General features: G+C 31.6%; 2 protein-coding genes across 3 annotated transcripts; one reads left to right on the forward strand and one right to left on the reverse strand.

The window, feature by feature from the left end:
- Positions 1–1081: 1081 nt before the first annotated feature.
- Positions 1082–4154, forward strand: LOC117925617 (eukaryotic translation initiation factor 5A-like). Its single transcript, XM_034844681.1, has 5 exons — positions 1082–1298; positions 2942–3064; positions 3220–3276; positions 3500–3574; positions 3666–4154. The coding sequence occupies exons 1-5, from the start codon at positions 1176–1178 to the stop codon at positions 3768–3770; spliced, it is 483 nt and encodes a 160-aa protein (XP_034700572.1). The 5' UTR covers positions 1082–1175; the 3' UTR covers positions 3771–4154.
- A 2115-nt stretch (positions 4155–6269) lies between these two features.
- On the reverse strand, positions 6270–11327 carry LOC117924492 (probable purine permease 5). Of its 2 annotated transcripts, XM_034843118.1 has the most exons (4): positions 11234–11279; positions 11084–11123; positions 7845–7965; positions 6270–7552 (listed from the first exon to the last, which is right to left on the reverse strand). In XM_034843118.1, exon 4 carries the CDS (start codon positions 7549–7551, stop codon positions 6487–6489), a length of 1065 nt encoding a protein of 354 aa, XP_034699009.1. In that variant the 5' UTR covers position 7552; positions 7845–7965; positions 11084–11123; positions 11234–11279; the 3' UTR covers positions 6270–6486. The 2 variants fall into 2 exon arrangements, with proteins under 2 accessions (XP_034699009.1, XP_034699008.1); XM_034843117.1 differs by lacking the exon at positions 7845–7965 and having other exon boundaries at positions 11234–11327.
- Positions 11328–12460: the final 1133 nt, after the last annotated feature.

The following is a 12460-nucleotide window of genomic DNA, read 5'->3' on the forward strand; positions in this document are numbered from 1 at the left end:
CAAATACTAAAAAAATTAGAAATATTTCTTAAAATCATTATCAAACGGAATTTAAATTGGTCTTCATTAGTGTTAGAATAATAATAATAAAAGAAGCTTAAATGTAATATTATTTTTTGGGGGATTTTTTTTTCTTATACTTCAAGTAGCTAAATAATTGAAAACCCAAAAATAAAAATAAAAATTGGTTGTTAGAATAAATGTTATGATTGGATCTATAAAGAGGCATCCAATTCTGATTCCCCACTGCATCATTTTAGAGGAGAATATGTGAGGCTTTCAGACCAAGGGTGGGGGGGAGGGACTGATGGTCCAAAATCTGTCACCTCCATCACCATTTTGTAACTTGCAAGCAGCCATTTTAAAAAAATAATAATAAATAAAAGAAAGAAAATCCACGTTGGATTATATTTATATGTTGGATCATTCTCGTCTCTGTCTGTCTTTCTTTTTTTTTTTTTTTCAGTACTTATCTTATATTTTAAAAAATTATTAATAAATTTTTTAAATTTAAAATAGGAAAGACATTTTAATATTTATATTTTTTTAAATAATTTTATATGTCCTTACCTTTTTATCTATTATTTAATATTGATAAAAGTAAAAAATAAAAAATATTTTCTAATAATATAGAACAATTGAAATATCAAGAAATATAATCACAAAAAAAGATTTTATAATATATAGGTTATATTTGATTCCCGATATTAAGGAAAGAAAAAAGGACATTAAATTTTTTTTTTCATATTTGATTTTTCATAAAAATTATGAAAGAAATTAAATATGATTAAAATTAGTAAAAAAATTATATATTTTTTAATTATTTAATTTTTATATAATAAAGTTAAATAATTTAAATAAACTTAAAATATTATAAAAAAATATTTTATTAACTTTAAATATATATATACTTCACTTTTTTTTTTCATTATGTTCAATTATTCTACTTTATATATATATATTTATTTATTATTTTTTTTTTTTTGCATGAAATATAATGAGGAGGAAACTGGAGGATAAGGAACTTGAGGGTAGGTGTAGCCCTAGAGAGAGAATAGAGGGAGGAAGTGGATCCAAACGCACCCTAATAAAAGGCAGTAATCTTTGTTCAGAGAAGTCTTCCTCTTCTTTAATTCATTCTAGAGAGAGAAAGTTAGAGAGGGAAAGTTAGAGACATGTCTGACGAGGAACATCACTTCGACTCCAAGGCTGATGCTGGGGCTTCAAAGACATATCCTCAGCAAGCTGGTGCAATTCGCAAGAATGGCTACATCGTCATCAAGGCCAGGCCTTGCAAGGTCTTCTTTTCCTTTTTCCTTTTTCCTTTTTCCTTTTTTTTTTTAAATTATTTAATTTTTGTTTTTTTCTGCTTTTCTTTTAAATTTTTTGGGTGCTGATGTATGAATTTATGTGGGTTTGTATTATATCTCTCAGATCTTTATGGTTCTGTGATGTTATGTTGATTTGGGTAATTTGTAGCTGTATTTCTTTTGCTGGTTGTGAGTTCAATTAAATAATTGCATGAGGGTGTCTGGAGATTTATTAATTGGTGTGAATGAAAATAATATATATATTTTTTTTCAAATAAGAGGAAATTAAATATATTTTAATTGATATAATTTGTGCTTTTTTGAAGATTTTTTTATATGGATATTTCTTTTAGAAATTAAATGTCCTGTATGGGAGTCTTTGTACTGACACTGTTGTTATCCATAGTTGAGCATGCCTGTGAGCTTAATGGAAAATCCCAGATTGATCATATGGAAGCAGAGTTCATGATTGAGAATGACCGCCTAAAAATGTCAACTTAACTTGATGCACCTGGCTTGATGTTTTGCATCTTCTTTCAGGGGGTTTTAATGGGTAAAGACATATCACCACACCCGGGGTATTGCCTGAAGCCGAAAATGTGGGGCTTTTCTAATTTCTTTTGTGTAGTGAATGACCCTTTCTATGATGGTGTTGGCCCTAATTGAATTGCTTAATTTTAAATTTATGGGTTGGGTGTGATAAATATGGGTTCCTGAGATCCAATTATCATAAATAATATACATATGAGCTCTTCTTGAATTTGAACTTTTGTAGATCATGCATCATGTGTCACATGCCTTCTAATTTTGTCTTTTTCTCTCTCTCTCTCTCATCAAATTATGTTAACCTGAGCCATTCTGAATTTTGACCAGAATGTGTGATCAAATGGTGCTTTCTTTCTTTTCATACTTAAACCTAACAGATGTGGTGGAATTTCGATTTTCATCATGACAAAGTGGTGTAGTTTGTAAGGAAGTATCCCATAATAGTGCTGAATGAAGAGGAGAGATCAAAGCAAGGCAATTAGCTTGCCCTTTGGATAAACTTAACATAGTACTTACCAACAAGATATACTATTTTTCTCAAACTCGCACTCTTAGGCTCAGGAAAGCATGTGACATTAAGGTCTTCAGTTGTGATCAGACTGGATGATAATGTGGCCTTGCTAATCCACCAGTTGAAGGAGTAGGAGAGAATGAAGGGAAATTAAAAAAAAAAGAAAGTAATTATCCACTTTCTGAAGTGAAGGAAAAAAAAAATGGAGACATTAAATCTCCTTCAATTGTTGCTCTTGATAAGATATTATCTCCTTAAATTAATTTGTAGAAACCGTCTCTCAGGAGAGTTTTGAAACATGGGGACAGCCTTTTTGTATAGCTTCTTTGCAAGGGTATTTAGAACTCCCCATGTTGTGTTCCAGACAATGTCCTGACATACCAACATTATATATGAAATGATGGCCAAATGAGCTACCACTCTTATTTTTGCTGTAATTAATTTTTTTTTCTAGGATTTTATACTCTTTTTCCTCTATTTTTTGGTACATTTGGTGTGGTACGCTCAGAGATTGTCTGGCTTCTGATATTCACAATTTACGAGCTCCTCACTTTGGTTTGTGTTTTCCAAATAGGTTGTAGAGGTTTCCACCTCAAAAACAGGCAAGCATGGACATGCCAAGTGCCATTTCGTGGGAATTGACATATTTAATGGGAAGAAACTTGAAGATATTGTTCCTTCATCCCATAACTGTGATGTATACTATTTTATTTTATTGCACTGTCTTTAGAATACTGTTCTTCCATTTTTCCAGGAGATGGGACTTTGTAATTCCACTCAAGTTGGATGGCAATCCCATTTAAATTGATTGGATCATTGATCAGTTGGTTTTTTCAATTCTTGTTTTCTCAGGTTCCCCATGTTAATCGTACTGACTATCAGCTGATTGATATTTCTGAAGATGGTTTTGTAAGTTTTCTCACCAGTTAATACTGAAGTGTGCCTTTAGCATGTTTTCTGCATTTGAATTGTGCGAGGCCTAAAGGTTCCCTGGTTTCTGCCATACTATCTGGATTAGATTGTGTGTACACTCAAGTATACTCAGTATGACTGTTCTGCTAGCCAAACTGGCCTTTGTGGAATTGAAATATTATCTTGTGATCTAAACTAAATAGATTTTGATTTCTTTTAGGTGAGTCTTTTAACTGAAAATGGAAACACCAAGGATGATCTGAGGCTTCCCACCGATGACAATCTGCTCAGCCAGGTTGCCTTTTATTGGACTCTTTTTGTTGCCATCTTGATAGATTATGCATTTCATACTGATTAAATATCTTTGTATGCTTTCTTGTATATAGATTAAAGATGGGTTCGCTGATGGGAAAGACCTTGTGGTGACTGTCATGTCTGCAATGGGAGAGGAGCAGATCTGTGCCCTTAAGGACATTGGTCCTAAAAATTAAATATATGGCTGTGGCAATAGCTATAGCTAAAAACCAAACATCGTCTTTCATGTAGTTAAAAGAGGGGTTTTATCGACTATGTGTGTGCAACAGACTTCTATTATGATTCTCGTTTAGTTGTGTAATTAAAACTTGTTTTCTGGCATGTGGAGGGGATATGAAGGGAAAACAGGAGCTGCTGATCCCCAAACAAAGGAACCTTGCATTTACCGCTGGGTGAAATTTATATAATATAGTCTTTAACTCCATAATATTGGATTATGTTTGTCATTTTTCATTGTTATAATCCTTTCCACTCTCGGATATTGCTGGAAAGTTAGAATCTTTGGTTCCACCATAGCTTTGCTTAGCCTTGTTTCCTGCTGAATGGATTACTTGTAAAAATTATTGTATCATGATTATACTATGTAGAACCACAAATTTCTGGTAGGCATTTCCTTAATTGTGCCACACAAATTGAGTGGGGGAAAAACAATTATACAAATGATTCATAAGATTCTCAGTCAGCCATTCTGCTTATGTGGGTACAGTTCTCCTTGTATAGTGGAGTCCAGTCTGTCTTTGGTCGTGTTTTGTATTTTGTGGGAAGGATGTCTCATCCTCTTCTTCGGCTTCTACTTTTATTAATACAAACACATCGTCTGTTTCTGATAAAAAAGACAAAAAGATTCTCAGTCAGCCATTCTAGGGAATATCTTAGCCGAATATTTGCTTTTGCATGTGTGTCAATGCATTTGGTCTTTTACTAAGCCTCAAGTTCACATGCTTAGGACTTCTTTTTCCTTTTCCTTTTCTTTCAGGATTTTCTGTTTGTTTGGGTTGGACAAAGATCTTATGCTGATAAGCTTACTTTCCATGGAACATACTATTTTACCCCAAAAAGAAAAATGATAATGTTTTGATGCCAATTCTAAAAGGTAATCTGGCAATGTCTTTGATCTATGCCGTTCCTACTGTACTCATTTCTCTTTCAAGTACCAGCATCTGCTATATTTGCTAGATTTGGGCAAGTGCAGCATGAAGCAAAATACAAAAAATGGTTGATGTTTATTCATTACACGTCTTTTGGGGCAAACAGGGTTATCATGCATCCTCTTTGAAAGTAGATTGGTGCTAGTGGTTTTCATAATCCTGATTCACTCAATTGAACTGGTGAAGTCTGGTGCGACACAGGTTTTCCCCTCTGTCAATGGCCACCATGCAGAGTGTCCAGGAAGATTTTTGCTTAGAATAATGGTATTCAACCTGAATTCCTTCAGTGAGCAGTCGAATTAAAACCATCAAATGATTAGCTGTATACTTAGTCCATTGTGTTTATTGATTTAACCAAGTCCTAATCATCTAATTTTCCTGAATTTCCTACCCAGATCACACAACAAATTGCAGACTTTATTTTATTTTATTCTCAATTTCAAGCCACCTATTCTTGGAATCTTTTCCACTTTTGATTGGTAAGTTGGATATTTTTTATTCACCTGTAACTGTTACACACCAACAATCGAGAGCTAGAGCCAATGGGTCTTTAGTACATGAACCAACTCACTAGGGAACAACCAAAATTAGTAAAAAACCAAGTGGAAGGCTTGACCTATTGCTTATGATCAAGTCTACATAACTCTCCAACAACCCCTTAAATTTTAATTTTAATTAAGAGTCTCCACCAGTATCAAGCTTTATAACCTCCTTCAAAAGTTTGACTTCCTTGACATGAATGCATAAATAATCAAAAGAATATATGCATTGGGTATTCTTAAATGCTTTCAAGAAAGCGTTTTCTAAACTCAATCAAAGCCCTATGAGGACAGGGGTTCAGTACCTAACCAAACTGCTACCAATGGGCATGCTTAGTGCAATAAAAATGCATTGTCAGAGACTCTGCCCAGCCCATTCCACCACTAAATGAAGCAGTACAAAGCAGACAACAAGAGAGCCCAACTGATCCTTGTTGAGAAGAAACCAAGAGCAGATGGCTCTCAGTCCAGGTTGGACCATCCCCACTTTTTCATCAATAGACCAATGCAAACCAATTTTTTTCCATACCAGCAATTTGAATAATGAAAACAATGAGGTTCAGATTACTTTAGAGAGGCGAAATCTGACTCATTACTCCACATTCCATGCTATTAGTGTCTTCACCATACACCTGTTTTTACCTGAGATCTGTGGTTCCAATTAAGTGGATTAATCTTGTACACTAGGTTGACTGTTTTATCGTGTTAAGGTAATATGTTTTTCCAGTTGGAGGATTGAATATGGAAAGTGGATTGTTGGTTCTACTAATCCCAACATCCTTGGCTCATTTCATATAGTCAGACTTCCTTTGCCAACAATGTCAAACCTGAAACAATTTTTATCCTACAGCACAAATAAAACCAACCTCATTTGTTTCAGAAAAACTAGACATGGCATTGTTGGGATTGTAGTATTATCATAGATGTTTGTCACAATGTATATACAATGAGAAAACCTTAAATCTGGAAACTTTCAATCAATAAATTCTTGACTAAAACAGTGGCCATGCATATATTAATTCAAAGGTTCTTGCCAGTGCACATTTCTGCCCGTCTCGTACAACTTTCTATGCAATCAAATAACAAGCAAGATATTACAGTTGTAAATGTAAGCCCTGCTAATGGGCACTACTGAGAATGAATAAAATTCCTCAATCTATAAATATATCACACATATATTAGCAAAAATAAAAATCAATTGGCAACTATGACAAGGAATCTTTACTCACAGCGGAATTGCCATAGATATAGTACCCAAATCCCCAAAAGGTAATGATCAGAGAGAGGATCTTGAAGCTGCTCATTGGGTCATGCAGTAATATAACAGCTGCAATGCTGGTGAGTGGTACCCTTATTGCATTGAGAACACCAGCTAGCACAGTGGATGACAAATAAAGCACAGCAGTTCCTCCCAAAACTCCCAACTGGAAAGTAATGGCACCCCAGATGAGAACCAGGTAATATGAAGCTTTGCCACCCTTGAAACTTCTAGCCTCAGACGCCATCCCTTGAAAATCCTTCTCCACAATGACCCCAATCGTGGTAAATATGAAGGCGAATAAAGATACCATGACCTGTTGCTCCAAAACAACATGGAAGGAAATTCTCCCCAGTAACTTCACAAACACTAGCTCTGAAAGAGCAAAAATGAGCCCATGGAGGGCAGATCCCAAGATATCCCATATAAACCCCATAATGTATTGGCTATCACTAACATTATCATACCTGTCTGAATCTGAATCCAAGGCAATGATTGTTACAGCAGCAGTAATGATCACAATAGCATTTATAGTTGCAGCATTGAGTTTGTTATTCACAAGAAAATAACCAAACAGTGCAGAGAACACGAGGGAGGATGATGCCAGAAGAGAAGCAGTTGATGCAGGGAGGTAGGCATAAGCATATGCATACATGAGGTTGTCAGCAGCACTTAAGAAGCCCAACACAATGTATGACATAACAAGTTTGAGGTTCAGAGGAGTAGGCGAGGTTTTAAAATATAAGTACGTGGGAACTAACATTAAAGCAGTTAGAGGCCACCCTGCCACAGCCACCCATGAAATAATCCATTTGCTTTTGCCCCCATTGTCATAATAGAGACGAGATAGGATGCTAGAAGCAGGAAATGCCACAAGCATTGCTCCACTGCTTAGAATGAGAAGAACCCAATACGAGGTTGGCTTGCGTTTGTATGTTTCCCAGGCCCTGGTCCAAAAGTTGGAAAACTGTTCCCACAATGGAACAGATGGTCTTGGTAATGCCTCCTCCATTCTTTCCCCACAAAAAAAAGTGATCATGAGAATACCAATTAAAACTTTTAATATCATAAAGAAATTTACTCCTGGTTAGAAGATGCATAAATAAATCTAAAAATGCACATATACCAATGCTTGAAGAACACATCTATCATGTTAAATAGTATGAAAAATATACCAGGGATGTTGGTCTTTTTATTATTTATTTATTTATGTATTTTTTCCTCTTTACATGACCAAATGCATTCAGTAGTTTGGAGCATTTGGATTTTATAGTACAGAGGAGGATCATATTAACAGAATAATACCCTGTAAAGATTGATCAAACTGAAGCCCGTCTGTGAACATGCAAAGTGTTGACATAAGACAGGTTTCCAGTCTTTTTAACACCTTACAGTGTGCCTTGCCTCAAAGACTTAATTCCCCGTCCTGTCAAACCATTTTACATATTAGTAAACCCAGTCAAGGCCCCTAATTAATCTCAGTGAGAAACATAACAAGGGGTTTTCTTATTTATGGAATATCCTCCCCCCAAGTTATAGCAGTTTTACAGGGTTAATAGACTTAAGGGTAGACAGATAAAGGCCAAGGCCTGATTTGTTTCTTTTTTTTTTCCTTTTGACTTTAGTCTTAAAAGCAAATAGCTTCAGGCTTAAGACATTTTAGACCTGATTGTTTTTTAACTTATCATAATAGAAAAGGTCACTTTTTCTCTTTTATCTTTTCAAACCTTTAGCTTTCTTCCACAGTCAAACCTGATTTCTTACTTCAAATAAAACCAAATTCATTTTTAAAATTTTTTGTTAACCCTTGACTTAAAAATAAACCAAACCATTCAAATTTCATGCAATTTGAACTCCAAGACATAACATTCATCTTAATATCCACTAGAATCAACAATTTCAATTAATTTTGAAAAAAATAAAAAATAAAAAGTTAGGATTTGGCAGTCTTAATTTCATACATTGAAAACCTGAAAATTAATGAATTAATTTTAATAATTGAACATGCATTTCAATCATAAATAATCCATAGGTCTAAATATGCACCATATGTAAGTCACCAGAAAATTTCTAACATTTTGTTACTACCCAATTACCAAAACAACTAATCAGTTGTGGTATTTTGGAATTTCAGAAGTATATTAAATTACTATTTTTTAAATTATTGGTTTTCAAATATCTTTATTTTAATTATATAAAGTAATAAGAAACAAACAATTATTTTTGTAAAAATAATAACTATTCATTTAACAAATATCGGCAATATTTTAATAAAAACAACCAATTTAATATTTAATAACATTCAAACATTAGTAAAAAATAAACAACTTAATACTTAATGAAATAGACCAAAATTAAGTTAAAGAATATTTAAATTTAAGATGTAGAGTAAGTGGGTGTCTGGTAAACTAACTTAATAACTTAAAGTAACTTAATGATTTAATTTAAGTCATTAAGTCAATTAAGTATGTTTGGTGAAATAACTTAATGGTATGACTTAAAGTCAAAAACAACTTTAAGTAATAAGTACAAACAATTAACGTATTCTTAAGTCCACATCTTCATTTTACCTTTTTACCCCTATTTGCTCTAATTACCTCCATGATCTCCACTGTTACTCAACCTCCTTTGCCCTAATTCTAACTTATGAGGATAAACATGTTAATTTAATGATTTAAAATAAGTTTTAAGTTAATTTTATCAAACAACCTTGATACATAAAGTAATAATTTACTAATAAGTTTTAAGTTAACAACTTAAGTATAATTTAACTTAAAGTCAACTTAAGTTATTAAGTAATAAGAATTAAGTTTTACCAAACACCTCCTTACTTTATAACTTAAGTAAAAATAAATAAGTGTCTACTTGGATACACTTCCTACTTTTTGTTTTTAAAAACAAAAAGTATATACAAAGTGAAAACTCATATACATAAAGTATAAATTAGCCTATGCTTTTGAAATTCATTTTCAAAACTAAAAATATAAGAATTGCTTAATTTGGATGATAAATTATAAAATAAATCCACAAAGTTCTAAAATAAAAACCGAGATTCAACCACATGCAACCACTATTTTGGTTTCATAACTCATCTAATTTTCGAAGAAATTAAACTCCGTAAATGTTTTTATATTCCTTATTCAAAAGGGAAAACAACAACATTAAAATCATAAAATCTGCACAAAAACTGAATCTAATACAATTTTTCAAAGTTCAACACCTCAGAATGCAACAAAACTGACATAAAACATCATCACAGAATTTCTCCAATTAAAACTCCAAAACATAACTCACATTTATCTAAACATCCACTAGAAAAAAAGAGAGAGAAAAATTAAGGAAACTTAAGCTAGAAAATTTCTAACATTTTCATAATAGCCAAATATAGTTAGAAACATTAACTTCTATCATAATTAATCACCATCATTGTTTAATGTATTCAATTTTCTTATTTTTGTTATTTGGAAATATTTTAAATTATTATTATTTTTTCAAATTATTACTTTTCAAATATCTTATTCCAATTTTATAAAATAAGAAGGAATATATTTTGGTATTTTGGGATATTTGAAAATATTGTCAATTATAAAAAGAAAGATAATAATTAAATCTTATTACTAATTTTAGATGTTTTTGCCATGTTAAAATAAACAACTTAACAACATTCAGAAACCACTATTTAGATCTGAACTGAATTCAAGCCACTTCAGATTTTGGGCACCATCTCATTGCTATTGGGAGGCTGATGAGTGAGGATTTTTAGATAGCTAAGAAGTGATAGAAGGTAGCCGACTGAAAAATAAATACTAAAATTGCTTCAAGATGACCAAAGAAGAAATCGGTCAGCTATGATATGATCAGCTTATTTCTGAAAACAACCATCAGCTATAAGTTGCTTTCACCCCTAACCTTTAGAGGAGAAAAACCATGGAAAACAAGTCCACCCAACAAAACCTTATCCCATGACATCAATCCCTTTATGCTTCTCTACAACAGTCATTTCTCCATTTAAAAGTTTGAGAATCAAAGCAACAGCTGATATCAAAGGTGGGATAATGTGATCAGCTATCTTTTCCCAGACCAATTCCCCATCAAGCAAATAAAATTTGAATTTATGTAATACAGTTCAGCAGTTCCATAATCATTCAAAAATATCCCACAAACAAAGGAACAGCTCCCACACCCCAAATTTGTCAAATAGTTCAATTTTTGGATGTTTCTGAGTAGAAACCCCAAATCATTTTGAACCCAAAGCCAGTCCTGAATCCTGAATTTGCCAAACTGGAATTCTAAACCATACTGAGATAAAATAATTCCCTAATCCTGAATTTCTCAAGCAATCCCTTTCAACACAACAAATTCTTTTTTGGATATTTTCTCACTTTAAGATATGGACTATCTGGAATTCATCATTACGTCTCTTACTTTGACTCCAAAACCCATCATTAGGAGCACAAGACAGAAACAGAAGTTTCCAAGCTCGACGCAAAAGATTAGGAAAAAAATGGGTATATTACCAGACAAGGTTGGGGAAAATTTATCACCTTAAATTTTCTGGGGAAGAATTTCTCATGGAAGTATTTTCTGCCCATGGAAAACAATAAGACAGTTAGGATTCATACAAAAGAAACAAAAAGGAAAATCATAAAATAATTAATAGAAAAAGGAAGTGATGAAATGAGAATGAAGCAGACCTGGTTGAAGCAGTGGCTGCATTTGGGACTTGGATTTGGAGCTTATGGGTGGTTTGAGTGTGGATTTCAACAAAAGAGTTCAGAAGTGGAAGAGTTAGAAGTATTACAACCTATTCTCAAAATTACTACCAAACAAATTTTTAATTATATAATTATGAGCTTGCTTGAAATTCAGTTTTAAAAAATAGAAAAATTATGCAACCATACACCAAAAATAAAAACAAAATAAGGTGTTTGATCGTGTTTTTTAATTTTAAAAATTATTTTTAAGATAAATAATAAAAAAATGGCTTTTTTAGTTTTTTTTTTTTTAAAAAAAATTGTTTGGCCAATTGTTTTCAAAAATAGTTTTTAAAGACAAAAAACAAAAACTTGTTTGTATAAAAGAATCAACTTTGTTTTTAAAAACAATTTTTCTATTTTTATTTTTAAATTTTAATTTACATTAATATAAATCACATTCAAGTTAAATCTCACTAGAAATAAATAAATAAAATTCAAATTATATATAAATTATAGATAAATAATTGTTTTAATTATTAAACAATTTTTTTATTCAAATGAAACAAAAATTACTATAAGATTAAAAATAATTTTAATCTTCATTTTTTTAAAGAGAGAAAAATAAATAGTTGGATTGATTTTTTTAATAGGAAAAATAAATAAAAAATAAATTGAAAGCACCTAACAAAAATAATTGCAAACCAAGTACACACAAAACACTTCAAGTCAATTATAATAGTTAAACAATTTTCATATTTCACATTCTTGCTTCGTATATTAATATAACTATTTAATGACTAATGTTTACAAACTATTCAATTTCCAATCTCTAAAATTCTATTTTTCAATCTTTAAATTCTAAATAATTTCTCAAATTTTCAATCTCTAAATTCAATCTCTAATCTCTAAAATTATATTTTTCGTAATTTTTTACCTAATCTTTATTATTTCGTCATTATTATTATTTCATTTATTTATTTATTCACTTATTCATTTATTTAAAATTTCATCTCTAAATAATCCTTCAATTTCCAATCTTTAAATTCAATTTCCAATTTCTAAAATTCTACTTTTCGCACTTATTTATCCAATCTTTATTATTTTCATTATTCCATTCATTTACTTATTCACTTATCCATTTATTTAAAATCCACTTTCTAAATAATTCTTCAAATTTCCAATTTCTAAATTCAATTTCCAATTTCCAAAATTTCCATCTTCTTA

The sequence above is a fragment of the Vitis riparia genome, chromosome 11 (genome assembly GCF_004353265.1).
Source record: "Vitis riparia cultivar Riparia Gloire de Montpellier isolate 1030 chromosome 11, EGFV_Vit.rip_1.0, whole genome shotgun sequence".
NCBI lineage: Eukaryota > Viridiplantae > Streptophyta > Magnoliopsida > Vitales > Vitaceae > Vitis > Vitis riparia.

Bases quoted from the DNA above. Each gene is read 5' to 3' on its own strand.
- LOC117925617 (XM_034844681.1), top strand. From the start codon at position 1,176: ATGTCTGACGAGGAACATCACTTCGACTCCAAGGCTGATGCTGGGGCT. The intron at 3,277-3,499 runs GTAAGTTTTCTC...GATTTCTTTTAG, and splicing joins ATATTTCTGAAGATGGTTTT to GTGAGTCTTTTAACTGAAAA. The intron at 3,575-3,665 runs GTTGCCTTTTAT...TCTTGTATATAG, and splicing joins ATGACAATCTGCTCAGCCAG to ATTAAAGATGGGTTCGCTGA.
- LOC117924492 (XM_034843117.1), bottom strand. From the start codon at position 11,255: ATGCAGCCACTGCTTCAACCAG. The intron at 11,124-11,233 runs GTCTGCTTCATT...TTCCATGGGCAG, and splicing joins GCAGCCACTGCTTCAACCAG to AAAATACTTCCATGAGAAAT. The intron at 7,553-11,083 runs GTGATAAATTTT...TTGTGGGGAAAG, and splicing joins TCTTCCCCAGAAAATTTAAG to AATGGAGGAGGCATTACCAA.